The sequence below is a fragment of the Cottoperca gobio genome, chromosome 12 (genome assembly GCF_900634415.1).
Source record: "Cottoperca gobio chromosome 12, fCotGob3.1, whole genome shotgun sequence".
In the NCBI taxonomy this organism is placed as follows: Eukaryota; Metazoa; Chordata; class Actinopteri; order Perciformes; family Bovichtidae; genus Cottoperca; species Cottoperca gobio.
In genome coordinates this window covers 1663617-1691188 of record NC_041366.1, presented here as the reverse complement: position 1 = coordinate 1691188, position 27572 = coordinate 1663617, and the positions used below count along the sequence as shown (strand labels likewise).

General features: G+C 38.6%; 1 protein-coding gene across 7 annotated transcripts; it reads left to right on the top strand.

Annotated features, from left to right (window-relative positions):
* Positions 1-654: 654 nt before the first annotated feature.
* Positions 655-27171, top strand: sh3glb2b (SH3-domain GRB2-like endophilin B2b). Of its 7 annotated transcripts, XM_029444277.1 has the most exons (12): positions 655-839; positions 4300-4441; positions 4931-4942; positions 7488-7616; positions 9215-9348; positions 9641-9733; positions 13846-13908; positions 17353-17376; positions 17496-17585; positions 19135-19235; positions 23542-23782; positions 25470-27171. In XM_029444277.1, exons 1-12 carry the CDS (start codon positions 777-779, stop codon positions 25575-25577), a joined length of 1200 nt encoding a protein of 399 aa, XP_029300137.1. In that variant the 5' UTR covers positions 655-776; the 3' UTR covers positions 25578-27171. The 7 variants fall into 7 exon arrangements, with proteins under 7 accessions (XP_029300137.1, XP_029300138.1, XP_029300140.1 ...); XM_029444278.1 differs by lacking the exon at positions 4931-4942; XM_029444280.1 differs by lacking the exon at positions 13846-13908.
* Positions 27172-27572: the final 401 nt, after the last annotated feature.

Here is a 27572-nt window from a genome sequence, read left to right as displayed (position 1 = left end):
TCGCTCTCGTCCCGCCAGCTCTGTCGCTGTCTCTCATACACACACATGCGACACTCCACTTGAACCCAAGATGGCATCCCCAAACTGTACTGTCACTTTCCACTATACTTAAACATGGCCTCCAATACAAGCAAACAAGCTTGTACCAAACCAAACAAGCAGAATTCTGATTGTTTAGAAGAAGAAGAGCAGTAAACCGCCTGGTCAAGTCAAAAGTCTCAAGTCACAAATTGCAGGTCAAAATGGAAGTTTGTGAATGCTGCCATAACATGACATTCCAACATTTTCCTTCCTTTCCCTGTGTTACATAATTGAAAATGTGTTATCAATAAATCAATTATATTTTCTCACTTTCCGCTAGTGGTATCTAACTATGCAGATAGTTTATGTTTTATTTTCTCAGGTGTAGAGATCTGTCTGAGTTTTCTGGAATAAATAAGTGAATCCACAGACCTCAGTGTGAACAGTTTTCATTAGAACTCATTCGTACAATAAAATTGGGTGGACATTGTAGGCCTATTCAGTAATAGGATGTGTAAACGGAGGTCATCATGGAGGTCCAGTACATGCTGCAGGGGCCGGGGAGCCTTGACTTGCAGCCCGGTGATGCTGCGGTCTCTTTAAACGCAGGGCGGAGAGAAGATTTCCGATCGTCCATGAAGCGGATTACGGCTTCAGCCCTGAGTCTGCTTCTACGTCATCTCAGCTGATCCGGAGAATTCCCTCTGCAGGGAAACAAACAAGCCCTGCCTGTATGCTCAGCTCAGCACGGCAACATGGATTTCAACGTGAAAAAACTGGCTTCTGGTGCAGGGGTCTTCTTCACCCGAGCAGTACAGGTAAACCGCAAATATCTCCTGCAGCAGACCGAGCAGCTCCCGGTAATATGTGGATTATTCTTCATCACACTGTAACTGCATCCTGCATGGATGAAAAATAGCTGTGGGCCATTGTGCGCGATTTATTCAACAATCACAAAGTAGATGATGTGGTTTTAAATACAAACGGTAAAGATATTTCAGGTATACTTTGTCGTGTATTTTGATGAGCACGGTAAGCCGATAAATGTTTGTCATGCCTCGATCCATTATTGATGGCTGTGATCGAGTGTATCACCCATGTGACCCCTCCAGTCATCAACACGGACAAGCTTCTTCAGACGGCAGGGAGCATGAACTCCTCTTTGTATAATATACTGTATGTTATGTTTTTCAAGCCGACCTGCCCCAACAGCTGCCCATGCTAAGTATTGGATACAACTTGATACTAAACCCCCTTTTTAAAAACTCGCAATAGGCTATAATGATTCCTTCTAAATTACGAACTGCGCATAACTAGTAGAACCAAAGATACCTCCACTCACGATTCATTTCGGCATCCACGTAACACACTAAGATGAACGTATTTGAATATATTATCGATTTTTGTCAATCAGTTCTCCTTTAGTTCAATAGCTGGCATTTCCTTCCAGAGCACATCGCCGGGGTGGTAGACGTGCCATCAAATATAAATCCTAACAGTTCTTGAATTAAATTCTGTAGGTCAACTCCATATCAATAAGTAAACTGTCTTAAGTAATGCTGTATCAATAATTAGTTCTGGCGATTATCAAATAAGATTCAAAGTAAAACATTTTACGAGGTAGGCTAATGCTGTGATCAAAAGACATGCCCAGTGTTAGCTAACAAGTGTGTTATCTACTGTAGCTTAATTTCTCACCACATTTGGAATGTGTGATTGAATGGTCCATGAAAGCAACACGTTTGGATCGCTTTTCCGGAGGTTGTCCCAAAGCAACGTGGTAAACACAAGAAAGCACTGACTGCATAGAAAGTAAGCGAGACATTCTGAGAGACCAAAAACAACAGACGGCAGCTCTGCACAGCCATGAAATGCACTCAACAATACAAAGCCAACTAATGATATTTACTGTATTTACATTGTGTATTTCTCCATGACTGCAGAAAGACCAAGAGTAGGGTAAACCTGATAGGTGGTTTTGGGGCAAAATTGGGCAGTGGGCCCCTGTTGACCCCCTCCCATTCCCTCCTGTTGACTTTACACAGCAATTTAACAGCAGCTGGAAATCTTGTTCTTCTCACCTCGCTCCAGTGATGTAGAAGTGTACTCCAGGGTTCGTCAGTACACTATGGCATCTCTGTTGGGTGTGGTCAGAAGTGTGCTGTCTTGCACCTGTAACCTGCAAACCACACCCATAAGTGATGCGGTGTTTAGCTTTTTATACAAGACCCCTCTACAATCTATTTCCTTGATATTGTGCTTTAGTGCATATTTCCAAACATATTATTATTATATATTGTTGCCATACACACATTGTACTTTTCTGATGGATTTGAATATAAATATTTAATGAATCACCATATTGTTGGGCTGTCAGTCTACTTTGAAGGTAACAAGACACTTTTAAGGTTTCAGTTGTCTACTGTTTATACATATAGTATATAACATGTTCATATTGATGAACACACAGGGGAAGACATGCTATTAATAAACATAATATACTTTACATACATGTGTATCTTTACAACATCTACATGTATGTAGCTACACACAGACCCATCTAATTACATACACAGACGTGCACGTACAAATGTACCAACTGGATATGCACATATATTCAGTATCTTTGGAAATACAACCAAAAATAAACCTATGCATGCATACTAATTAATAAACCTATGTCGATGCATAATGTCTGCACTAAAGCTCGACTGATAAATTGGCCGGGCTGATATATCAGCATGTATTGGTTTATTACAGATACAGTACCAGTCAAAAGTTTGGACACACCTTCTCATTCAATGTTTTTTATTTGTTTAAATAATTTTCAAGTTCATTAGAGTTACCTGCCTCAGAAACCACAAATTAACAGCACCTCAGATTAGAGCTCACATAAATTCTTCAGTGTTCAAGTAGCAGGCAAATCTCAACAGCAACTGTTCAGAGGAGACTGCGTGATGCAGGCCTTCATTGGTCAAATTGCTGTGAAGAAGAAGAAGAAGAAGAAGACTAAGTAATAATAATAATAATAATAATAATAATAATAATAATAATAATAATAATAATAATAGACATTAGACCAGTGGAAATCTGTACTTTGGTCTGGATAAATCCAAATTTGAGATTTTGGTTCCAACCACCATGTCTTTGTGAGACGCAGAGAAGGTGAGCGGATGGTTTCTGCATGTGTGGTTCCCACCGTGAAGCATAGAGGAGGAGGTGTGGGGGTGCTTGCTGGTGATACTGTTGGGGATTTATTCAAAATTCAAGGCACACTTAACCAGCACGGCTGCCACAGCATTCTGCAGCGCCATGCCATCCCATCTGGTTTTACGCTTACTGGGACCATCATTTGTTTCTCAACAAGACAATGACTCCAACACAACTATATATATATATTAGAATATATATATATATATTATATATATATAATATAGAATATATATATATATAATATATATATATATAAATATATATATAATCTATATATATGTATATATATATCTATATATATATCATATATATATATATATCTTATATATATATATATATATATATAAATATATATATCTTCTATATATATATATATCTCTCTTATATATCTTATATAATATCTAATATTATCTAATATATAATATAATTTATATACTAATATATATCTATATATAATAATCTACTTATTCATCTCTATATCTATTCTAATCTCGCTCTATATTAACTCTCTCTATTCTCCTCTCTATTCTTCTCTTCTCTATCCCTACTATATATCTCTTCTCTTCTCTCTCCTCTCTCTCTTCTCCCTATCTCTCTCTCTCTCTCTATCTCTCTCTCTTCTTACTCTTCTCTCTCATTATATCTCTCCTCTCTCTATTATCTTATCTCTCTCCTCTCTCCTATTCTCTATCTCTCTCTTCTCTCTCTCTTCTCTCTCCTCTCTTCTCTCTCATATCTCTCTTATTCTCTCTCTCTCTCATCTCTCTCTACTCTATCTCTCATCTCTCTCTCTTCTCTCTCTTTCTCTCTCTTTTCTCTCTCTGTCTCTCTCTCCTTATCTCTCTATATTTCTCTTTATACTCTTTTCTATCTCTTTCTATATTTCTACTATATCTTATATAGATATATAATATATATTTATATACACACACACATAAATAAATACTTGACGCTCCAGTATTACTCTTTGATTCACTTAAAGATACTGTGTGTATATATCTTGTCAGCTGTGATTGGACTGATGTGCCTGCAATGTACACTCGGCGTCCTGACTTTGTCTCTCAGTTCACAGAGGAGAAACTGGGCCAGGCTGAGAAGACTGAGCTGGATCCACACTTAGAGAACCTGATCACCCGGGCCGACAGCACCAAGAACTGGACTGAAAAGATCTTAAGACAAACCGAGGTGCTCCTGCAGCCCAACCCAAGTAAGACAGGGAAAAAAAGACGTGAAAACACAAGTTACATCTCCTCATATGGCGTCCCAGAGGAAGAACATGACATGTATGGCTTTCTGATAAGTCAAAAGTGTAATTGAATTAGTAAAAAAATAATAACATAAGTATTTGCTATATCATTCGATTGTAAAATAAATGAAATGCATTTTCCATTCCTCAGGGACTCCATAGATATTGTTTGGAACATGTATTTCAAACAAGCAAAAACTTAGAAATATCTGTATAACTTGTTTTAAAGGCTGCTTTCTTGGCAGCAATGTAAATTAACTTAAACTTAAATATCACATTCTAATTTTTCTTTTTTAGCTCAGTGTGTTACCAAGCTGCTTTTAATATCAAACTTAAAGATTCTCATAGTCCTGCATTATTCTGTAATAGACTAAGAATGTATAGAATATTAGAATGGATTGGTCATTTCTAACTCTTGGGTCTGTGTGTTTTCTAACCTCCATGCTTCAGTGGACCACACTGGTAAGTCATTTCTCAGGGTGCTGTGTAAGGAAAGACTGTGTGAACTCATTATACCTGAGCCTTCTCAACCTTAACGAGAACAAATTATATACAGATGATCTACAGCAGGGGTGGGGAATCTTTTTCATGTCAAGGGCCATTCTTTTTTTACAACATCCTTCGAGGGCCATACTAATTATTGAACCCATAACCTCTGCAAAACATTTTTAAGACACAGCTCATTCATTTCACTTTAATGCTGTGCAAAAAAGTTACTTTTGTATCCATGTATCTTTCTGTTTTATCAGTGGTGGAATAGTCTGTTCTTGGTGTGGTGGTCTACCTATCTATCTTTCCATGTTTGTATGTTACACTCTGGAGAGAGCTGCTTGTTGGGCCAAACTTCGGCGAAGAGCGTTAACTTTATCCAAACGCACTCGTCCTTTCAGCTCGTGCAGTTTGGCATGTTTCATGTTTCACTGCAAACACGTCCGCACAAACTAGACACACTGGCCTTTTACTACCTCAAAGATCGTTCGTCCGTTTCTCCTGGAGAGTGCGACATTCTGTATCCACCTCTCTCTGTTTTACACTCGTCATGCTGCGCTCACTGATGTCAATGACAGTCTTGTTTAATATTGAAGTTTGACATGACGTGACCACGTGTTGTGTTCAAGGACCCTGGTCTTGGCCAGGAAAAATGGCCAATCTCCTGTCTATTGCTGTCTAGATAAATTTAAAAAAATCTAGTTTTTTGCGTGTGTTTATGAATGACCTCGAGGGCCGGATCAAATGGTCTCGCGGGCCGTATACGGCCCGGAGGCCGGTGGTTCCCCACCCCTGATCTACAGTGTAGCATATAGACCTGCAATATGGCTCCATTTTTTCATTTACAGATGGTATTGTATCACATGTTGAAACTGAAACGATAGTTATCACATACTAAGAGGAGAGGCAGTCTGCTGTACAGTGAATGGACTGACTATGAGTGGATATAAATGGGTGTTAAATTACTAATGTCCTTCCAGGCAGGAAGATACCTGTAAATGTTTGTTTGATTGGATACAGACAATGCTGCCTTCATGTGTAAATGATCAGATAAAACTGGTGTTCTACTGGCATAGTAATGGTTAGAAGGGCAGAGACTCAATTGATTGCCGTCAGCACAAATGGAATCACCTGTACTATAACGACTCGTATGGTAAATTTAGCATAATGTCCACAGCACTAAATTTAGGCATCCAGTAGCTTAAAAGACATTATACATTTATTAACATTACACACCCACACCCCCACCCCCCTCCCTCCATTAAAAAGTAAGTACAAATACAATTTAAAATAAGTGATTTTTACAAATTAGTTTTTTTTTTACATTTTACAAATGTAAAAATACAGACCGTTATGAATAATTACAAATGTTGAAATTAGTGAATACAATATTTCTGTAAAAAAAAAAGAGAAAGTGATGAGTATGTAATGGAATATGTTCTGTGGAACTGTACAAAATATTGACTTTATGAAGTGAACAGGTTATCATAAGAGTAGTTATACGTGTGTATTAACCAGGGACATAAGGAATAAAGACCCGTCACTCTATATTAGCCTGTTTGGAATAAAGGCATGCCATCTAGGTAAACATCGCATGTATAGTAACTAATTAATTCACACAATACACATCGTATTAAATGTATCATTCTAAATTTTAGGAAATGTGATTATTCACTTTTTAATAAGATGAGTTAATTAATTAATACCACTCCCATATCTGTACAATAAACAGGAAGCTACAGCCAGCAGCCATTAACACTGGAAACCTCTGGCTCTCTCCAAATGTTACAAAATCCCAATTAACACGTTACATCTTGTTTGTTTAATCCATTAAAAAAAGCAAAGTGTTAAAAACAACAAGTGGCATGTTGATCGGGAGTTGTGTTTTTGTACAAACATAAAAAAGCAACAAATATATCAAACAAAAAAAAGTGTCTAAGTGAGCTTTACAGGTGCTGGTGGGCAGATTGTGTAACCTTAACATACATACATATGGCAGGTCTCATTTCAAGGCAGCTTACAGAAACACAAGGAGGGTAAATGAAACCATTAAACTGGAACAGCTGACTGTCACCAGATCATTATTGATAAAAGGCTTCATCAGAGCAAATGTGTTTGGTTATTATTACAATAAAGAAAACAGGGGCTCAGTGCTCATTGATGCTCCTGCATCATGTTTACAAGGGACAGTGTTTTTATAAACGTCATTTGTTGCAATAGAACTCTTATATTTAGATTTTAAATGTGTATAGTTGTGCCTTATGCAGTTTGGCCGTGAAAAATAATTAAATAAATCAATAAAATACATTTGAGATTATTGCAAATAAAATCTTAGATGTTTTCATAGTGAGTAAGTCTCAGGAAAGAAAATTATAGTAACTTTGCAAACTGATCAGCAAGATGTTTTATATATTATATTGAATATGGCTCAATAAAACTCTGAATCTAACAGGCACAACCACATTGTTCCCCTTGTGTGTACAGTTTCACAATGATCTCTTTATAACCTGTTGTCCAGGTGCTCGAATAGAGGAGTTCATCTATGACAAACTGGATAAGAAGCTTCCCTCCCGGATGACCAACCCAGAGCTGCTGGGCCAGTACATGCTGGAAGCTGCCAATGACTTTGGTCCAGGGACCCCATATGGTCAGTGGTGCTGTGACTGATATTGTTGCATCAGATGAGACTTTAAACATGTTGTCTGCTTTGTATATTTGTACTATGTTGTTTATTCTGTACACAAGTCATCTATTACAGTATGTCCGTCCTGGAAGAGGGATCTCTCCTCAGTCTCTCTCTGAGGTTTAGAACATTTCCCCTTTAATTGTTGGTTTCTTTTTCTTTTTACAAGGAAGTTTTTCCTTGTGTGGTGCGAGGGTCTAAGGGCAGAGGGTCTAAGGGCAGAGGGTCTAAGGGCAGAGGGTCTAAGGGCAGAGGGACAGAGGGACAGAGGGACAGAGGGTCTAAGGACAGAGGGTGTCGTATCCTGTACAGTCTGTAAAGCCCACTGAGACAAATGTGTCATTTGGGAAATTGGGCTGTATAAATACATTTGATTTGATTTGATTTGCTTTGTACAATTGAAGTAATTGAGGGCTGGGGAGACTTTCCTAAAGCAACTTACAATTACAATGAGATAGTTAATAGATCAGTCCAGAGCTTAAAACTTGCATACGCTCTGAAAGCTGCTATGAACTGCAGACTAAACGAGCCAGCAATCAGTCAAGCAAAGGAACTCATTCTGATTACATGTTTACAGTAAGCTACATACAGTTTGTTACAACTTGTTTCACAGGCCTGAATATGACAACTCCATAGTTGTGTGGGGCATTTCACAAAGCACATACTGATGTAAAAGCAAAATAATGAATCTTTCATTTGGTTCTTGGCATTCTTGTCAAGACTCACATGAGCGGATTGTCACATGAGAATATCTGGTCCCACCTTTAGCTTGAGCCGTTGTTGTTGTTGCTGCTAGCTTCGGCGCTAACCAGAGCCCCGTTGCACCAAGTTATTACTTTATTTTTCATAATTAAAAATAAATGAAAGATGATACTTAGTCCCGGCGGGCCTCCTGGCTTACAGAACACTGGGGAAACCCTGGGTGTAGCCACTTCCAGAATGGAGGCAAGACATTTGTCTGTGAGGCTGGATCTGTGAGAGAACATTTGCTCCTGAACATGCTCAGGACACGGGCAGCCTGGAGGACAGTGGAAGCGAGCCAGTCTGTTCACTGTGCAGGCCACAGCTACAACTAGAAGGGACACAAATTATCCATAACTTAATTAAATTGATCTGTGGCCTGGATCAAAATGTGTTGGCAGTTAAAAAAGTGAAAACGTCAAGCCTCCTGGACAATGAAGGTCACCATGATATTCATGACCTAATTATTTGCTAATTTTAATAATGTAAAAGAACGTGTGAATCTACTTTTTTTCGATTTTTGACTCTATGAACACTAAATTTGGTATTCAGCAGCTTTATTTTCTTAACATGAGGTCTACATGCTTCTAAAGCAGTCCCCTCTTCGTCTGTAGCATTACCATCCTTAAGCACTGGTTTACAGGAAGCATTAGCAGCCGGCACGACCCTCCCTCAATCACAGCCGCAGTTATCTGAAGTTTCAGCTCTTACTGTTGTCCAGCGGTTTCAGGTTTTCTGGATATTCCAAAAAATCTGTTTTTCAGTCAGATTTGACATAATGTGTAACGTGTGCATGTGTGTGCATGTGTGTGTATATGCAGGCAGTACCTTGATCACAGTGGGAGAGTACCAGAAGAGACTAGGAGGAGCCGAGCGTGAGCTCCTCCAAACCTCAGCTGCCACCTTCCTCACTCCTCTACGCAACTTCCTGGAAGGAGACTGGAGGACTATATCAGTAAGACTGACTGATTTGTTTTCTTACTCACTACTATACTGTAAGTCCTTGGTGCTTTGAGACATTGTGTTTGTATTAGCACCACACAACAGAGGAGAAAATGAGAGCATGTTGCCAAGGACACACACACTTGTGCACTAAAACTGATTTTGTATTGTTTTCAACGGAAGGCCTTCTCATACAGAGCTGTTTACTTTACTGTGCTGTTAGCTGAATAGAAACCTAGTGTTGCAGGGTTGGTTCCCTGCAGCAGATCCCTGGTTTATGATTGGATGCTTCCTGTCCTCTGCAGAAAGAGAGGCGACTTATGGAGAATCGACGACTGGATCTTGACATCTGCAAAGCACGCCTGAAAAAAGCCAAGCAGGCAGAAGCCAAAGCAGCGGTGAGATGAAATTTCACTTTGTTACTGTTTTGGTTGCTGCTGCTGTTCTCCTTCTTCCTCCTTCTGTCCTCCTTCTGTCCTCTGTAATAGTATTTGAATCTCAGTAAACATGAGACCCACAGCAGTTAACTCTGCAGTTAGATTGGAAATGCTTCTACTTCCTGGGCTGCAGTGATCACACTGAACGTCCAGGAGGGGGCACTATAACATTCACTTTACTGTTTAATCTATAACCTCTTTGAGTAGTATTACTTACTTTTGGCTACTTGGGGGCAAATGAAAAAGCTGTGAACAAAACACTGACATATCATCAAACACAGGGCAACATTTGCATTAATTTGGAGTTATGTGTGTGTCCACCTGATGTTTGTAAATCCAATATTTAATCCTTTCAGCTCTGCTTTTGGTCCACCACCTCTTTAGCTGCCAAATGCTCCACAATGTTCAGCAGCTAGTCTCTACTTGTGCCTGCTGCTTGAAACAAGGCTGATGAGTGAGCCCAAAAGGTAAACTATTGTCTGTTCTATGAGCTGAAGATGCTAAAAAGCTCTGCAGAGCTGGGGATATTTCTTTCTTACATGTAGCCATTTAATCCAATGTCAAAATAAAATGATTGTGTACTGCATCTTTAACATAAGTCATATATATATATAAAAATAAACAACATTCTCTGGTACAAAGTGAACTAGTTGCTGAGTGCCACAAACTGCTTTATGTTAGACATTGGGCCATTTAGATTTTCTAAAATAAATAATTTTTGTATATTCAAATTAGACTGTTGAACTAGTCATCCTCAAAACGTGGTGTGGGATTCATGATTATATATTATATTAGTATTGCAAAAAATTACTCCATGTAAAATAGATCGCTCATAATGCCACAATCACAGAGATTATAACTCAATTCTGCAGCTCTCCTTTAGCCACGTTTATGATGCTGTTTCTGCCCCCTTAGTGGCCCAAAATGGATTAATACTGCTTTCAAGTTGACGAAAGATGATTGTAGTGTGAGACACTTTGGCCTCACAGCTCGCTTGTTTTATGTTTAATAACACTGTTGGTGTGTTGCTTGTGTAAGACTAAAAACACTCAAAGAAGGGAAGTACAGCTGTATCACATGTGGTAGGTGGATTAGCAAGAAGCACACAACTCTGACGTAGCAACTAAAATATGCTTTTTCTTGTCAGGTCATAAGGTCTTGCTTTCTTTACAACAACTTTTGCAGTCATTTTGTTCCTCTTGTGTTGCACTGAGTCTGATGCTTCTTCAGAAAGCATGGCTGCACTGACCAAACTGAACCTTTCAAAACTGAATAAAAAAGCTTCTCTGCTCGCTGCCATATTATCAATGAATGTACCTGCAGTGCCTGTTGCATGTATCTCAACATCAATACGATGAGCTTCTTAATGCTGACTACGAGATGCTTTATCTGAAGCCATCACAGCTCTATGCCGGGACAGTGGGCTCCACTGAACATTGGCCGTCCTGGAAATAAGGTCAGCATTGTTTGACATATTCAGTAGTCAAACATCTGTAATTATCCATAGAAGAAGAAAATTCAGCATATTCATGAAAAAAAGACAGAAGTTAAACAAACACCTTTTGGGTATTATTTACTAAGATACAAAAATACATTTCCATGACCTTTTTGAAGCTGCAGTTGGTAACTTTATTAAGAATTATTTTTTGTCATATTTGCTATATGCTGACAGTAGTGCATGAGACAGATGATCTTGAGATAACCTGCCTCCCTCAGGGCTGTTAATGGCAAGCGTCCACTGCACCGAAGGAGCCGAGGAGTCTCTGACGCAGTGTCAACACGGCTCGTCAACTCCAGTGGCGGCCCGTGCATTTCACACCTAGGCCTTCAGTGATGTCCTACACAGTCCTACCTGAATTATTCCACCTCTTAATACCATCATTATGACACCATGGCTATAGAAACTATACATTTTGACAGAAACGCAGTATAACCGGCAGTATAAACGTGCTGACGTTATCGTACGCCTGCTAGCTGGCCCCGGTGTCCCCAACTCGAAATCTGATTGGTTAACGCCACAGCTTTGTCTCCGTTCACTTTAAGCGACAGGCGCCCGCACTGTTGATTCTGAAGGCCTAAGGGCAGATTTCTTGGACCCTGGCAACACATCATGGCTGAAATATGATTGGATAAAAGCTCTAACATAAAGGCCAGACCTCCAAATCTCGATCTGAGGCTGGAAGCAGCGCAACCAAGAGGAAAGCTATGAAATGAAAAGAATAGACTATGGGAATAATTTAATACATATTTGTGGAAAAATATATCAAAATTAAATTTATATTCTGATGATGTTTAGGCCAGCAGAGAAGGCCTTGCTGGCCCTGACGGCCCACCACTGATCAACTCTGATCAAACTGTCAAACGAGGCCGTCTATTGTCTATTTCAAATGTTTCAGAATCTTTTGTACTGTTAACACTAAATTATGTTTACACATGGCTGTGTAATAAACATGTTAAATGATAAAATGATCATGGAAATCAAAGTGACTACTGATCTATAAGAAGGTCCACTGTCACTGTTATCATCTTTGGCGCTGTGTTACTAGTCCAGTGAGAATCCTGAAGAAATGATGACTCCATATTAATATTGTATATTCGATATTTCCAGTAAGGTGATAATGGTCATTGACTGTTGACATATTTTGATCTGATCCTCTACACTGATGTTGATCTGGAGCAGGTGAGCTGTGCATGATGATCTACCAGGTTCAAAGTAAACCAGCTTTGTGATACGAGAACACCCGAGTTAAGCCTGAAGATCCCTGAATAGGACGACAATCTGTCTTTGTGATACAGGACTCTGCCAACAGGGTCGGGATATTCAGAAACAGCAGGGGGCGACCTTCTCACAGCAGGGTGCTGACTACTGTTGTGGAAGTTTTCCTGCTTTACTCTGGAGAGATGTATATAAAGTCAAATAAATGGTGATAGAGACAGAGTTGTCTCTCTGCATTTATTTGAGATCTCAAAGGCACCAGTTCTACAGAATACAACATAGTCTGTAGGAGGGCACAGATTGAATGAGGATACACAGACCACTATACACTATATATAACACACTATACACACTTGTTTCCTTGACTTTTTAGTGACTGAGTGATAAACACAGCAGGGGACAAACTGCTGATGACCTATAGAACAATAAAACATCAGTCAATAGGTGATTGATCAGCACATCTGTTATTCACTGTAAACAAGCAATAAACCAAAGATGATCTCTCTGTTAGATTAGTTCCTTTTGATGTTTGTAAGGTCATTCCCTCCAATCTGATGAACCCAGTCCTGGGAAACTCGATCCTTTTATCTTTGGGTATATATGCATAGACATTTGTTTCTTTGAGCAACATAGTATCCTGACCGTCTCCTTGATAACAGATATGTAAACACTAAAAACAAATGGCACACCCAAGATTCTTTCTCAGAGAGTTAATCAGTATGTAAATCTAATGAGAGGACCATCTGTGTCCTGTTTTACAATGCCTCCCCCATTATACCTTCAAAAGGCAGTTGACCCTGGCTTGATAAGGGAACTTGTAAAGTTGTGCAAAGACATGAAAAGAGAAATAGGAAGATCATCACTTGTAACATTATTAGAACATTATTTAAAAAGTAGACATTTAAATTGCTATTACACTACCCAGCAGGACAGAGTCTGCTTCAAGTTGATCAAATAAGCCTGTGAGGGGAAAAACTATTAAAATAAAAGCAAAACATCTAAAACCATAAACAAGCGAATTAAAGGTCAATTCAATGGTAATGACACTATGACCAAAGAGAGAGTAGATCCATCAACATCAAGAATGTCATTTGATTTTAACTATTTATTGCTTTCGCAGCAATCAATAAATTATTGACAGTCATGAATTATTTCAACCACTTTGATATCACACACCTCAGATAACAACTATCAGCACCCTCTGCTTTGAACTTGTTCTCAATGTTCTGCACCTGTGCTGCTTCTGATCTGTTTATGCTGGTATGCTTTTGGCTAACCTTTTTTGTTTTTCTGCTTAATGATTGTAACTGCATGACTGTGCCAACATGTGTTTCCTCCTCCCTGCTCTTGTTTGTAGGCTGCACCTGATTTTCAGGAGACCAGGCCTCGAAATTATGTTCTTTCTGCCAGTGCATCAGCGGTAAGAGTCTTAAAACAAGTAGCACACATGCAGGGCTCGTGCAGGGTCTATGTCACTGAGCAGGAGCTAGGCTAACATGCTAATAGCCACAGAACAATAGAACACTTAGTGCAATGGCTTTTATGTGCCATTCAGCCTTAGCATCGACACCAGGAAACTAACAAAATGTTAAATGTTTGAGAAAAAAATGTACACAAATGAAAAGTTCACTTTATAAATAAAGAAAAATCTCTGCGTTGCTCAATTCAGTACACTTTGCTGCTACAGCCTCACTTGGTCTGTTATGACCAGCAGCTAATGTTAGCTGATGTTTCTTAGATATGACTGTGTAACTGACTTTATTAAGTCAGTTTGCAGACTGTACAGCTCCTCTGCTTGTGCTTTATGCTGTTTTAGCATTCATTCATTGCCTCTCGTGGCTACAGTTTCTGCTGTCCAGCAAAAGTTATATAGTCTCACTTTAAAGACACACGTTTCCAAACATTTTGGTTTTCTCAAGGAAAGCTCAGTTTGATATTTTACAGGTATGCCGATTTGTTGTCATATACATCTTTAAAAATGTGTTTGATTTTTAAAAAGCACTCTCACTCAAACCATTGAAATTATCTAAATGAAACACAGTGCACCTGGAATCCCTTTACAACTACCTGTGGTGCCTGTATATTTAAACAAATATTAAATAACACTAAGATGCACATGTTCACATTTTGAATGATTCATTGTTTGAAAGACGTTGGGGCTGCATTTCCAATACTTAAACAAGTTAGGCTTGTCAGACTCTTGCATAATCTTTGCAACACAAATATTATACATATGACATGAGCATGTGTGCGCATGTTTCATTTTTGTTATTGCTGTTTGAACCCCCTGCATGTTTATACTTTATCTTTTATATGACATACAAACACTTTGAGAAATAATGTATATTTTGCATGTACCATGGCTGTTGCTGTGTCACTTAGCATCTGACCTTCTGCAGCTGTACGTTTTTGGGGTTTAAGTTGTGTACTACGTTGGACAGGATTGTGTCAGAATGAGAAGTGTTTCAGCTGGACCTGCTGAACAGGAGCTCTGCCCACACATGGGAGTCAAAGCTAACCGCTGAGGACAGAATTTAAAAACCCTGGAACAATGTACAGCGTGTGTGTTATCAGGCTATACAAATCTAATCCTATAGTAGTGCATGTTTGTCCCCACACTGTCTTCTTACAGTTCTTTATCTACTGCAATATCAATAACCTGTTGGCTATATTAGCCTTCATCAACAACACAGAGGGAAGTAGTCATACAATACAGCTGTGATTTCCTGTTTCTGCCACTTGTAGCCTCACTTGCATGAACAGTGATGGATTGGATTATTATTACTAATGCATGTATGTGTAAGTAGATTTTGAATGCTGTAGCAGGTAAAGGTTGAGCTGTATAAAACATATCATATTTTATATGTTAATATGTAAAATCCTTATCTTCAAAGTAACTAACTAAATATAACCGTAAAGGAAGTGCAGTAGAAGTATAAAGTAGTACCTTAAAATTGCATTTTTAGGAATTATTCAAATGATATAAAAATGACCTGTTGTGGCATTTTAGGTGATTTCTACAGACCGCAGGTTCAGACTCAACCAAAGCGCAGCCACAGAGCAGGGGGTTTAAGAGATCCTGGGATTTAGTTCCAGATAACGAATCTATCGGAGAGAAAATGTAGACCTCAAATTAGACTGAGGAATAAGACCTGCAGTGAAATCTGCTTTAAGCGAGTTAAAAGCGTTTGAGGTTTGTTGACTTTCAGTTGGTGTTTCTTGTGTTGGCTCTGTAACTGAACCAGCTGCAGAGTGGCTGGGAGAGCTGGGAGGTGGAGACGGATCCCAGTGTATCAGAGCAGAGGAAGGTTGTACAGACCAACATCTGTCAGCAGAAGGAAATCCAATTAGAACCTTTTGTGCTGTTTATTCATGGTGGTAGTCAGTCTCCTGTGATTAATTTGTGTTTTGTGGTAAAAATGTTTTGTCCACCCCTCATGGTCATTTTGCCAATTTCTGTTTGTTCTTAAAAGTTGGGTAACATCGGGGTACTTTAGGGCCAAATTCAATATTAATGTGGTCAGAGTAGGGGTGCAAAAAATGTTATTATTCAAATTGGAAACTTTCCATGGGAATTAACAGGAATGTATGGGAACAAAATGGAAACATGGGGATTATTTGTTCATATACAGAACTAATCCAATAATTTGCCACATAAATCCATTGATTTGTCAAATACATACAAATATATTTCAATAAAGAATGAATGGAAATAGATTTATTTATATTCTAATTTAGCGGGCAAGCTACATCCCACATGGTAACAGCTAGCTTGCAAAAAAACTATCAGAAGGAGTTAACAAGTAATCAGTAAGTGATGCTGTTTTAAACCTTTATTATCCAGGCAGTCCGACTAAAACGGCCTTTTTACATAAAGTTCATCGGTCAGTTTCTAACTTTCTAACATGTTGTCCATCCTTGTAAATAGAGTAAAATACACATCTGTGAAATGCATCTCTTAAGAAATGATACAAACCAAAGCAAACGGAAAGCACACAGAAAAGGGAAAGAAAAAAGCATTAAATAAAAAAATACATAACACATAATAAAGTAGTTTTTTTGCATATTTCCAATTTCCAAAACATATACACTGATATTCTTGCACTAAATTGTATACAATGGGAAAGATGCTTTCTCATAACCACATGTTTGTCACAGGGGGGTGCACTACAACAAGCATCTATCAGTGTGCAGCTGCACAATGTGGAGGGAAGGTCAACGTGAGGTCAGGCTGGTGGCCAACTGCTGCAGCTGCCACACAAACATGCAACACTCGGGTCAAACCAGGTTCTGCCAACAATCACACACATTCTTCTTTGTAAAAGACACAATATTTATATTGATAAACTCAGTACCCATATTTTCAGCATTCACATATATATTAAGTAAACAGCTCCATTATATTCTACTGTTATTTATTTTTTAACTTGAGTGGATATCATTTGAGACTTATTAAAAGTACACACAAAAAGATAAAAGTAAGTTAAATTAGAAAGTAAAATTTAATTATATTAATTTAATTCAATTAATTTAATTTATAAATTAGATTTAAAAAAAAATGTTTTGGACTGTTTGATTCAAAGTTGGTGCATGAAAACTGAAGATCAAGTTAACCTCCCATCAAACGTGTTGGATTCAGGGGAGAGATGGTCGTAGTAACAGAACCAGAGTAACTCGAGCCACATTCTGCAGATACATTCCTGATTTAGATGCAGCATAAATTTACTTTGCTAGCTCCCCTCGTAGTTTCAGATTGACTAGATTGAAGCACAGACGTAGTTTATAGTTGAATATATCTTTACATTGATGTTGGAGTCTGACTGGTTCTTCATGCTTTTTTCTGTTGTCATGCTGCTTCTCTCAGCTGCTGAGTGAGGAAGTGGACAAAGTAAGTACCTTCACTAGTGTTTGTGTCTAAATGCTTATGAAAAGCTTGTGAATGTGTGTTTCCAGTCCTTCAAACGTCCTTCAAATGCTTTCTTCCTCTCCTGTCATCTCCGCCTGCAGGCGGAGCACGAGCTTCGTGTCGCCCAGACAGAGTTTGACCGACAAGCTGAGGTCACCAGACTGCTGCTGGAAGGCATCAGCAGCACACATGTGAGTGCATAACGGCGCTCATGAGACTCCTTCTGTGAGCCAGCAGTGATGGAAAAGTGTTAGTCAGCGTCGCCAGACCATCCTGTCCAGAGTAGTGAACACAAATGATTGTTTTGTGTTAGTCAGTCTATGGCACAGATAGAGATGTTTGGAGAGCTCTCATGACTGACTGTCAGCAGCCTGTTCCTGGCTCGGTGTTAGGTGTTAGCCAGCTGCTGTAGGTCATGAACTAAGTCATTACGTCACTGAGGCTATACACCACATGTTTCAGACACAACTACTACTAGCACACTACAATTTACCAAAACATTTTTTTTTATTGTAGGTATATATTTAAGGCCATTTCCCCTTATTTTACAGCAGATGTTTTATTTTGACCACCTTTAGGCCAAACGATATAAATAAATCAAGGATTCAGTCATTCCGAACAGAATTCTTGGCACTCTAAGGATGGCTTTGGGTCATGTTGGGTCTAAATGTAACTAAACACATTTACAGGAAATACAGTCATATATTTAGTAATAAAATATATAGTATTATACTATACGATATATTAACCCTGTTTCCATACAACTAAACTGAATTCTCAATTACATTTCAAGGGAACCTTATTATTTAAACACGTGGTTAACTTTGTAAATTGAAAGAAAACGCAACAAAACAACTTTTGTTATGTTTAGGAAAACTATTTGGTTTAAATTAATACGTTTTGTTATGTTATTTAAGTTACGGACATAAACAAAATAGGTCAGCATTGACTTTTTTGAGTAGTAGGCTATACAGTAATGAAATATATAATAATATTCAATAAATATATATATGTATATAGTTTATAGTGATAATATATATATATAGTTTATAGTGATAATGTATGTATATATATGTATGTATATATATATATATATATATATATATATATATATATATATATATATATATGTTTATCACTATATATACATGTGTTTATCACTATATATATATATATATATATATATATGTTTATCACTATATATATATATATATGTATATATATATATGTTTATCACTATATATACATGTGTTTATCACTATATATATATATATATATATATATATAGTGATAAACATATATATATATATATATATATATATATATATATATATATATAGTGATAAACTATGAATGAGCGATGGAAGTGATGGTCGGGGGATTTTGGACAAAACCTTGCTAGCTGTTTCCAGTCTTTTTGCTGAGCTAAGCAACTACTGGCTTTAGCTCTACATTTCAAAGACGGATGTGAGATTGGTATCAAACGTCGTGATCAGAGTTACTGTGATTAACCACTTATATGGATCAAATCTTGGGACAGAATCAGTCCTATACAAATGCTGTTTAGTTTAGTAGTCCGCATAAAGAGTTCATTTGGGGTATTTTCGTATATGACAAAATCAGGAAAACAATTATATATTTTGTTTTTATATTAGGCATTGGTAACCTATATATGTAAATAACAAATACAGTTTTAAGATTACACTCGTACTGAGTTCATCTTTTCCTTTCTCCCCTCAGCTCAACCACCTGCGTTGTTTGCAGGATTTTGCGGAGGCTCAGGCCACTTACTACGCCCAGTGTCATCACTACATGCAGGAACTTCAGAGAGAGCTCAACAAGTGAGGATTCACTGCTGTTGGTATCATCTGTAGCTCTGTATGACTATGAGCTAAATTAGGATAATGCTTTTGTAGCTCAGTCATTTACGTCAAAGGCTAATGTTACTTTGTGAAATCAAGTTACAAATGACACTGTGAAAGTTGCATTTTTGACACTTGTCTTGTAGTGTTTATCTCATGTGATGAGCTCAGAGTTAACCGGCAGACACACATACTTTGCCGGCAGAATAACAGGAAGTGCGTAGTATGCTTACGTAATTTCATGCTTCCACAGATGCAATTACATTCTGACCTGAACCATATGCTGCCTTGTTGTATCACATAAACACCCAGCCTTCCTGGGAAAAATACAAGTGCCCCATTTCTTTAAAACATCTTAAATCTGAGATGATTACCACACTCGTCTTATACACTTTGTTTTTGTTTCCAAATCATATCATATCATCATAGTTTGACCAATATAAACTCACTGCATCACCTTTTCTTCATTCTTAGACAGTTTCCAGTTGCTTAAGGAGGTCTTTAATCTACTGTCAGAGTGATGCATGATGCTGCTCTTAGTCAGGAAGTGTTAGTGAGGCTCATTCTTATGCTCATGAAGGCAACATCTACCTACAGGAAAATAGACTGACTGATCAAAGCACGCTGGGTCAGTCCAATACATGGCACACATTTCTGAAAAGTTCCAACACATAGTATCCCACAGTGACTGCACACCTAACACTGAGGTATGAGCTCAGTGCATGTCACAGGTCACTATTACTTTCTGTGTTACACTGGCTGTTAGCAGTGATGCACCTATGAGCTGGTTTCAGAACCGACAGTAATCAACAGTTACAAAGAAGTTGAAGTTCATTCCACGTTGGATTCATCCTAAATATTATTCATATTAGTAGTCAATGGCAAAAGTTGTTTTTGGGGGGGTTTGTTTGTTGCACTTGCTCCGACTCTTTCCATAGGCACACGAGTGTACACAATTAGCGTGACTCTGCAAAACTGTCAGTATCTATTAGTTTACTTACTTAGATAACTTGCCTGAAATAGAGTTGTATTATGTTTTTTTATCTGTTATAAACAAATATTTGTGATTTTATGTTATTATAAGTCAGAGACAAAAACAAATAATGAAAATGTTACGTGTTATAGATTTTCACAATAAATAAATTACAAGAAAGTAAATGGATAAAACACTGAAAAAATAATTGTTAACAGTTTCTGTTTAAGTGATTGTGGATTAAGTATTCTGTTGTGGTTCAAGTATGAAAAAATAGTAAATTTGAAAGATGAACATATATATGATTTCTTACCCTGAGGTGTGTTTTGAGGAGCTGCTGAACAAAGCAGGCCATGGGAAATGGTGCAGAGATAATTAAAAAAAACAGCACATTTAAATAGTCTTTAAATAGACTTTATATAAGCTTTAAATAGTCTTTAAATAGACTTCATATAGACTTTAAATAGACTTTATATAAACTTTAAATAGACTTTAAATAGACTTCATATAGACTTTAAATAGACTTTATATAAACTTTAAATAGACTTTATATAAACTTTAAATAGACTTTAAATAGACTTTTTAAATAGACTTTATATAGACTTTAAATAGACTTTAAGTAGACTTTAAATGGACTTTAAATATACTTTATATAAACTTTAAATAGACTTTAAATAGACTTTATATAAACTTTAAATAGACTTTAAATAGACTTTTTAAATAGACTTTATATAAACTTTAAATAGACTTTAAATAGACTTTAAGTAGACTTTAAATGGACTTTAAATAGACTTTAAATAGACTTCATATAGACTTTAAATAGACTTTATATAAACTTTAAATAGACTTGATATAGACTTTAAATAGACTTTAAATGGACTTCATATAGACTTTAAATAGACTTTATATAAACTTTTAATTTAAAAAGGTCCCCCAACACCCAAACCTCCACAGATGGTTCTTCTGTATCTTAATATCAAAAATGTCTTCTTCTTAACAAGACTAATAAGAATGACAGTGCATATATAGTTATTATAAAAATAAATCGAAAATCATTTTACCTATGATTTTGAAGAATATGTAAAAACTTTATCAGACTAAAACCATTAAAAATATTAACATACATCCTGCTGGATAACTTAATTGAATTGCTTTATTGTACTATCCCACTCCTTCCAGCCCCTGAATGTGTGCAACCATCTGATTGTAACTGTAATGCTGTATGGTTGATCCTACTTATTTGTTCTTTATGTTAAAATTGAATAAAACAAAAAAAAACATTTAAGCCTGACTATTAACCAAGTGTGTCCCAGTGTGTTCTGATAAACCACCACCGTGAATCTGTTCTTTCTTTTTTATTTGGCTCCCATTTACTTTCTCAAAGCGGTGGCTGGTCTTCCACAACAACCAGAAATCAGAATCAGAAATCCTTTATTTGTCCCATGATGGGGAAATTGACATTGTTACAGAAAAGAGCAAGAGAGTAAAGTGTTAAAAACTACAATCACATCGATCAACAAAACAAGAACATACAAAAGAAGCCAAATATAAAGATAAAATAGTTTAAATAACTCCACGTATGAGAAGGTTGCTCACAAAAAACTGTTCATACCAGTTTTTTTAAATTATTCCAAATTACATTTTGCATGTGTAGCAGAAGACTACATTTTAATTTAGGCTCCACAGTTAACCATGATAATTGTTTATGCATCTCACACATTAGAACCAAAATCTGAGGGATTTCTCAGACGTTTCCCAGCAGCACTTAACCAAGTGTGACACAGCAATGACAATCATTAACAGAAGATGGAACAACATGCAAAACATTTCCTTGAAATTAATCAACGTGATCAGACCAAGACCGTAAATGATCAAATGTATTACTCAGTAATTTAGTCTTTGTCACCTGCCTAACTGATATTCTATCTACAGACAAACTGAGTGGCTACAGCAAGAGCATTCCTGCTAGCAAATACATACGTTTAGATTAATTGTACTTGCTCACCAATTTAGTAATGGTGTACAACTCAACATGTGGATTCTTTCTCAGCTTTATAATGTTGGTGAAGCACAGAACAAAGTTGAGTCATACGTAACTACAGCAGCATTTTTGGCAACATATGGTAAATCATTTCTATAAAAAAATGAAAGTGGTCCTAAACAACTCCCTTGCTGAACACCGCAAGCAATTATTTTCCTTTCATTGAAAAAAACTAGAGGTCTATGAGAGATTTAAAAAAATGCAAATGAAAAGCTGTGTTCTGAATGTGAATAGTGTCATGATTCTAAGGATAGAAAATGTTTGTATTGTGTCTTTTCTGAGATGTGTGTGAAGTGATGTAGAAAACATCAAATACAGTATCTACAAATATTTCCATCTGATGGGCAGTGGGTTTGAACATGTTGAGTAAACATCATTTAAAGTGTGTTGGAGCAGATACAGAATATATTGCATGTGTGATGTTGTCGAACATGGGAAAAATGCCTCTCTCATTTTAAAGCCACTTAATGAACATTTAAGTGAAGTTTAATAATTCAACTGTTAATATTGAATGCAATGTTAATATATAAATTGGCTTAAAGACAGTTTAAAGTAGCTTGGTTTAAACCCATCAACCCATCAAGCTTTTCAGCATTCATAGAATAACACTTTATAGAAATTGCTATTACCCTCTCCAGTTTGGTTGTTGGGAAAGATGTTTTGGGGCTTTTTAAGTGTCTCTAAACTACACAGATTATTTTTAAAGGTCCGGACGTAGATTGGAAGGAAAGGGGAAAAACACATGCATCGTCATTTCTGTTGGTGTCTGCATGCTGGAGGTTTTAATAATAATAAATTTAATGTATTTTGTATCTCGAGCGCTTTTCGAGACCTCAAAGCTGCTTTAACACATCAACGCCGTTGTACAGCCCTGCTTCCTCACGCTGACTCATTATTAATTAACCACCTTCTAGACTTATTAGACATTATTTTATTTAATAATGTAAGATATTTAAAATGTCTTGTAATCCACTCAAAGAGGAACTCAATGGGTATATTCTCTACCTAAACCAGAGGTTCTCAAAGTGTAGGGGGCGCCCCCCCTTGTGGGGTGCAGAAGCATGACAGGCGGGGAAAATGTGATGCAAATGTTTTGCAACAGTAAACATTCGTATAATAGCAAGCAAAAGGAGCTGATGTGGTTCAAAACAGACTCAATACAAGTCTGGGTGTGACTGCTTTCTCATGTATACAGGATAACCTCAAATACACAAGCTGGAAATCCACTTCAACAACTCAACTCCTTCATTTGTCTTTTAATATTCATGCAGATGTGCTAATGCCGCCAGCACCCCCCACCCTACTGCTGCTGTCTGCCCCGACCCCGTCTCCTCTGCATTCCTGTCTGGACCATCATCTCCTGGTGCCACAGTCTCTTCTTCGTCTAGCCAAAGGCCCAGCACGCTGGCTATGGAGCAGACACAGCTCCCTGTCACAGGCACCAGGAAGGCAAAGGTCCTGTATGACTATGACGCCCATGATGCCAGTGAGCTTTCCCTTTTGGCTGATGAGGTACAGTAGGACATCCTGAGTCACCCACACATTCACATCTCTGTTACACGGGGAACACTTACTCACAAACAGGAAGCAGATAGAAGACTTTTAGCAGTGGAGCTGAATGTTTGGCAGTTAATAATAGGACAATAACTGGAGTTGAAGTGTTTGGTAAATGTCACACTATTTCCTTTCCGGCCTGCTCTTTGCTCTGGTCAGGCTGCACCTTAGAGGAAGTGGAGGCAGATAAGGAAGGAGATGAAATGAATCAGACCAAGAAGAATAGAAGGCAACACGCACACTGCTTGCTTTGTGTCCTTTGTGGTGTAGGGAACAAAATCCCAATTTCAAAGAACAAAGGTAATTGCTGCACACATTGTGATCGAAACATTGACTCTTTTAATAAATCATTGCAGAGTGATGAAAGTGTGTGCGGGAATTACAGTTTTTTCTTTGAAAATGAAGCAGACCAAACCTTGAAAAATAAAAAAACAGACTAAGAATGGTTCAAAACGACCGCATGAAAAAAAGGGAAAGAGAAGGAGAGACCCTGCCCGGAGGAAGCCTGGGGCCCCCGTCTGGAGCCAGGCCCAGAGGGAGGGCCCGACAGCGAGAGCCTGGTGGCCGGGTTTGCCATGGAGCCCGGTCGGGCACAGCCCGAAGAAGCTACGTGGTGCCTCCCATCCATCCATCCTGTGGGCCCACCACTCACAGGAAGAACCGCTGGGGTCGGGTACGCTGTCACACGGGTGGCAGTGAAGGTCAGGGACCTCGACGGACCAGACCCGGGCAGCAGAGGCTGGCTCTGGGGATGTGGAACGTCACCTCTCTGTGGGGGAAGGAGCCGGAACTAGTGCGGGAGGTGGATCGCTACCAGTTGGATCTGGTGGGGCTTACCTCGACGCACAGTCTTTGCTCTGGAACCGTACTCCTGGATAGGGGTTGGACTCTATTCTTCTCCGGAGTTGCCCAAGGTGTGAGGCGTCGGGCGGGTGTGGGGATACTCACAAGCCCCGGCTGAGCGCCGCTACGTTGGAGTTCACCCCGGTGGACAAGAGGGTCGCCTCCCTACGCTTTCAGGTTATGGGGTGGTCATGACCGAAAGAACGAGATCGCGGGTACAAGCGGCAGAAATGGGTTTTCTCAGACGGGTGGCTGGCGTCTCCCTTAGAGATAGGGTGAGAAGCTCAGCCATCCGTGAGAGACTCGGAGTAGAGCCGCTGCTCCTTTAACGTTGAAAGGAGCCAGTTGAGGTGGTTCGGGCATCTAGTAAGGATGCCACCTGGGCGCCTCCCTAGGGAGGTGTTCCAGGCACTTCCAGCTGGGAGGAGACCCCGGGGAAGACCCAGGACTCGGTGGAGAGATTATATCTCCTCACTGGCCTGGGAACGCCTCGGGATCCCCCAGTTGGAGCTGGAGGATGTGGCCCGGAGAAGGGAAGATTTGGGTTCCTTACTGGAGCTGCTGCCCCCGCGACCCGATCCCGGATAAGCGGTAGACGATGGATGGATGGATGGATGGATGGATGAATGGACACTGTGGTCAAGAGTCTGAGGCTGGAGAGTGGAAGAAGGGAGAAGATGCAAATGTCTCCACATGTTCTTTAGAAACAACCTCAGTATAAGGTGTTTTCTTTTTTCTGTTTCAATTGCTTAATGTTGACAAATCTTTATATATAGCCTGATTTGTTTCTTTGTTTCTCCAGCTCATTACTGTACACACCGTACCAGGAATGGACCCTGATTGGTTGATTGGAGAACGAGGAAACCAAAAGGGCAAAGTCCCTGTCACCTACCTTGAACTGCTGAGCTAATGGACCAAACAACAGGACAGACAGACACACACACACAGACACACACACACACACACACACACACACACACACAATTTTAATCCGTGGTGTACAGAGCCAGAATTATGAAAACGTTTGGAAGGCGTACCACTAGACCATTACCACCTGATTTGGAAGTAAATACCCTCAAATTGAAGCTGAAAGTCTGCACTTAAAGCACATTACCATACTCAGCAGCATACCAAGCCCAAGACCTGCTAGCTGGAGGGGCCCCGGCTTGTTCAAGCATGTAGACATTTAATGCTGCCATGTTTCAGATCTCAGTAATTAAAAAACGATAACTGACTAAAAGATATGCAGTGCAGATGGAGGCCGTAATCCTTGGCATATGACACGTTGTTTAACTGCCTTGCAATAAATGTGGCAAGAGAGTTTAAATATTTTTTAAACTGAGTAGGAGTGTGTGGTAACCTTGCTTGAGTAATGTACTCAGCTCCAACACTCATTTGACTGGCAGCCTGCCAGCTTCCTGCTGGAGGAGATGCTCTAAACTCACAAATCATGGAGGGTGACATCAGGCAGACTGGGTTATAAGGTGAGGATAAAGTTTAAGTAGCCACAAAAGTTGACCTACTTGACAGCAAGAAGTGTGGGAAGAGAGTTTAAAATAATGAAATATCTCATCATGATGAAGTGCAGTCTTGCATGACTAATGTTTAAATATGTGTAACTAGCTACGGATGATGTAGTCTTTATTTGGATGGTAACCTCAGTGCAATAAGTGTGAGTCATAGCTGTGTGTAATGTTGTATGGCTTTCAAAGGGAATCCCAAGTCTCACATCACAACATGCTATAGACATGCAACATGCAATAGAAGCTATACAGTAGTTTAATGTTAACTGGCATGGAGAACCCTGGTTCCCAGAGGATGATGCTGAATGTTTTTGTGAACCCCTGACCTTTCCTAGAGCCATCATAAGGCCAAACTATCAATTTGAACTTCCACAATGCCATTGAATTTGCTGACTACATTCATGCTTTCCACTAGCACCACCCTCAGGACTAAATTTTGATTTTTAGTTCTATTACTGATGAGGCTGTAACAACAGCAATCGTCAATATGTTGTTTTTTTGAGTGTAATGAACATTGCTGCAATGCTTTAGACATTTGGTCTTGTTTATAACTTATTGGATGTTTGAGTGTTAAAAGTATTGTTTGACCTTGGTTAGTTAATGTCACCTTATGGCCCAATATCAGTCTTTTTCCAGAGTGTTCCAATAAATTTCACAGTTTTCATAAGCTGATGGAGTTTCCAAACATTGATGACAATTGAGAAGTGTGTGTGTGTGTGTGTGTGTGTGTGTGTGTGTGTGTGTGTGTGTGTGTGTGTGTGTGTGTGTGTGTGTGTGTGTGTGTGTGTGTGTGTGTGTGTGTGTATTTTACTTGTTTTTATGGGCTGTGTCTCCTGTTGCTTTCATGTTTTTAGTTTAGTGTGTTGTTACATGCCTGTGGGAGGGATTATAAAAAAAATGTCCAGTCATCATATTCTTGTCATTCTCCAACATATGGCCACTGGTTTGATGTGCAATAAACATGCATGTGTGTTACAGTAATATGATGGTCTGGTTTTTGAATACCCACAAACACAGCATGGATGAGTACTTACTTTTTTATTTTCTATTAATGAATTTACTGGGTGTAAAATGAGATGCTGTCATATTAGGTCATAGTCATAAAGTCTTGCTGCGATTTAGCAGAGATATGACAGACAACATGTTGGACCCCGCCGATCATAGTTTTCACATCTTCCATGATGTACAGAGGGACTGAAACTCAACTTCACTGCTTCAGCTGACAACACAAATGTTTATGTAAGTAAGAAAAGTGAAGCTGGAACTTTTCATTGTCACTCCACAGTGAGGGTAGGCTGTTTTCTTCCCAGTCAGTAGAAAAAGGGTGGGTGTAAGCATACATACTGTATATGTGAAGAGGCTGAAGTCATGCCCAGCCACTC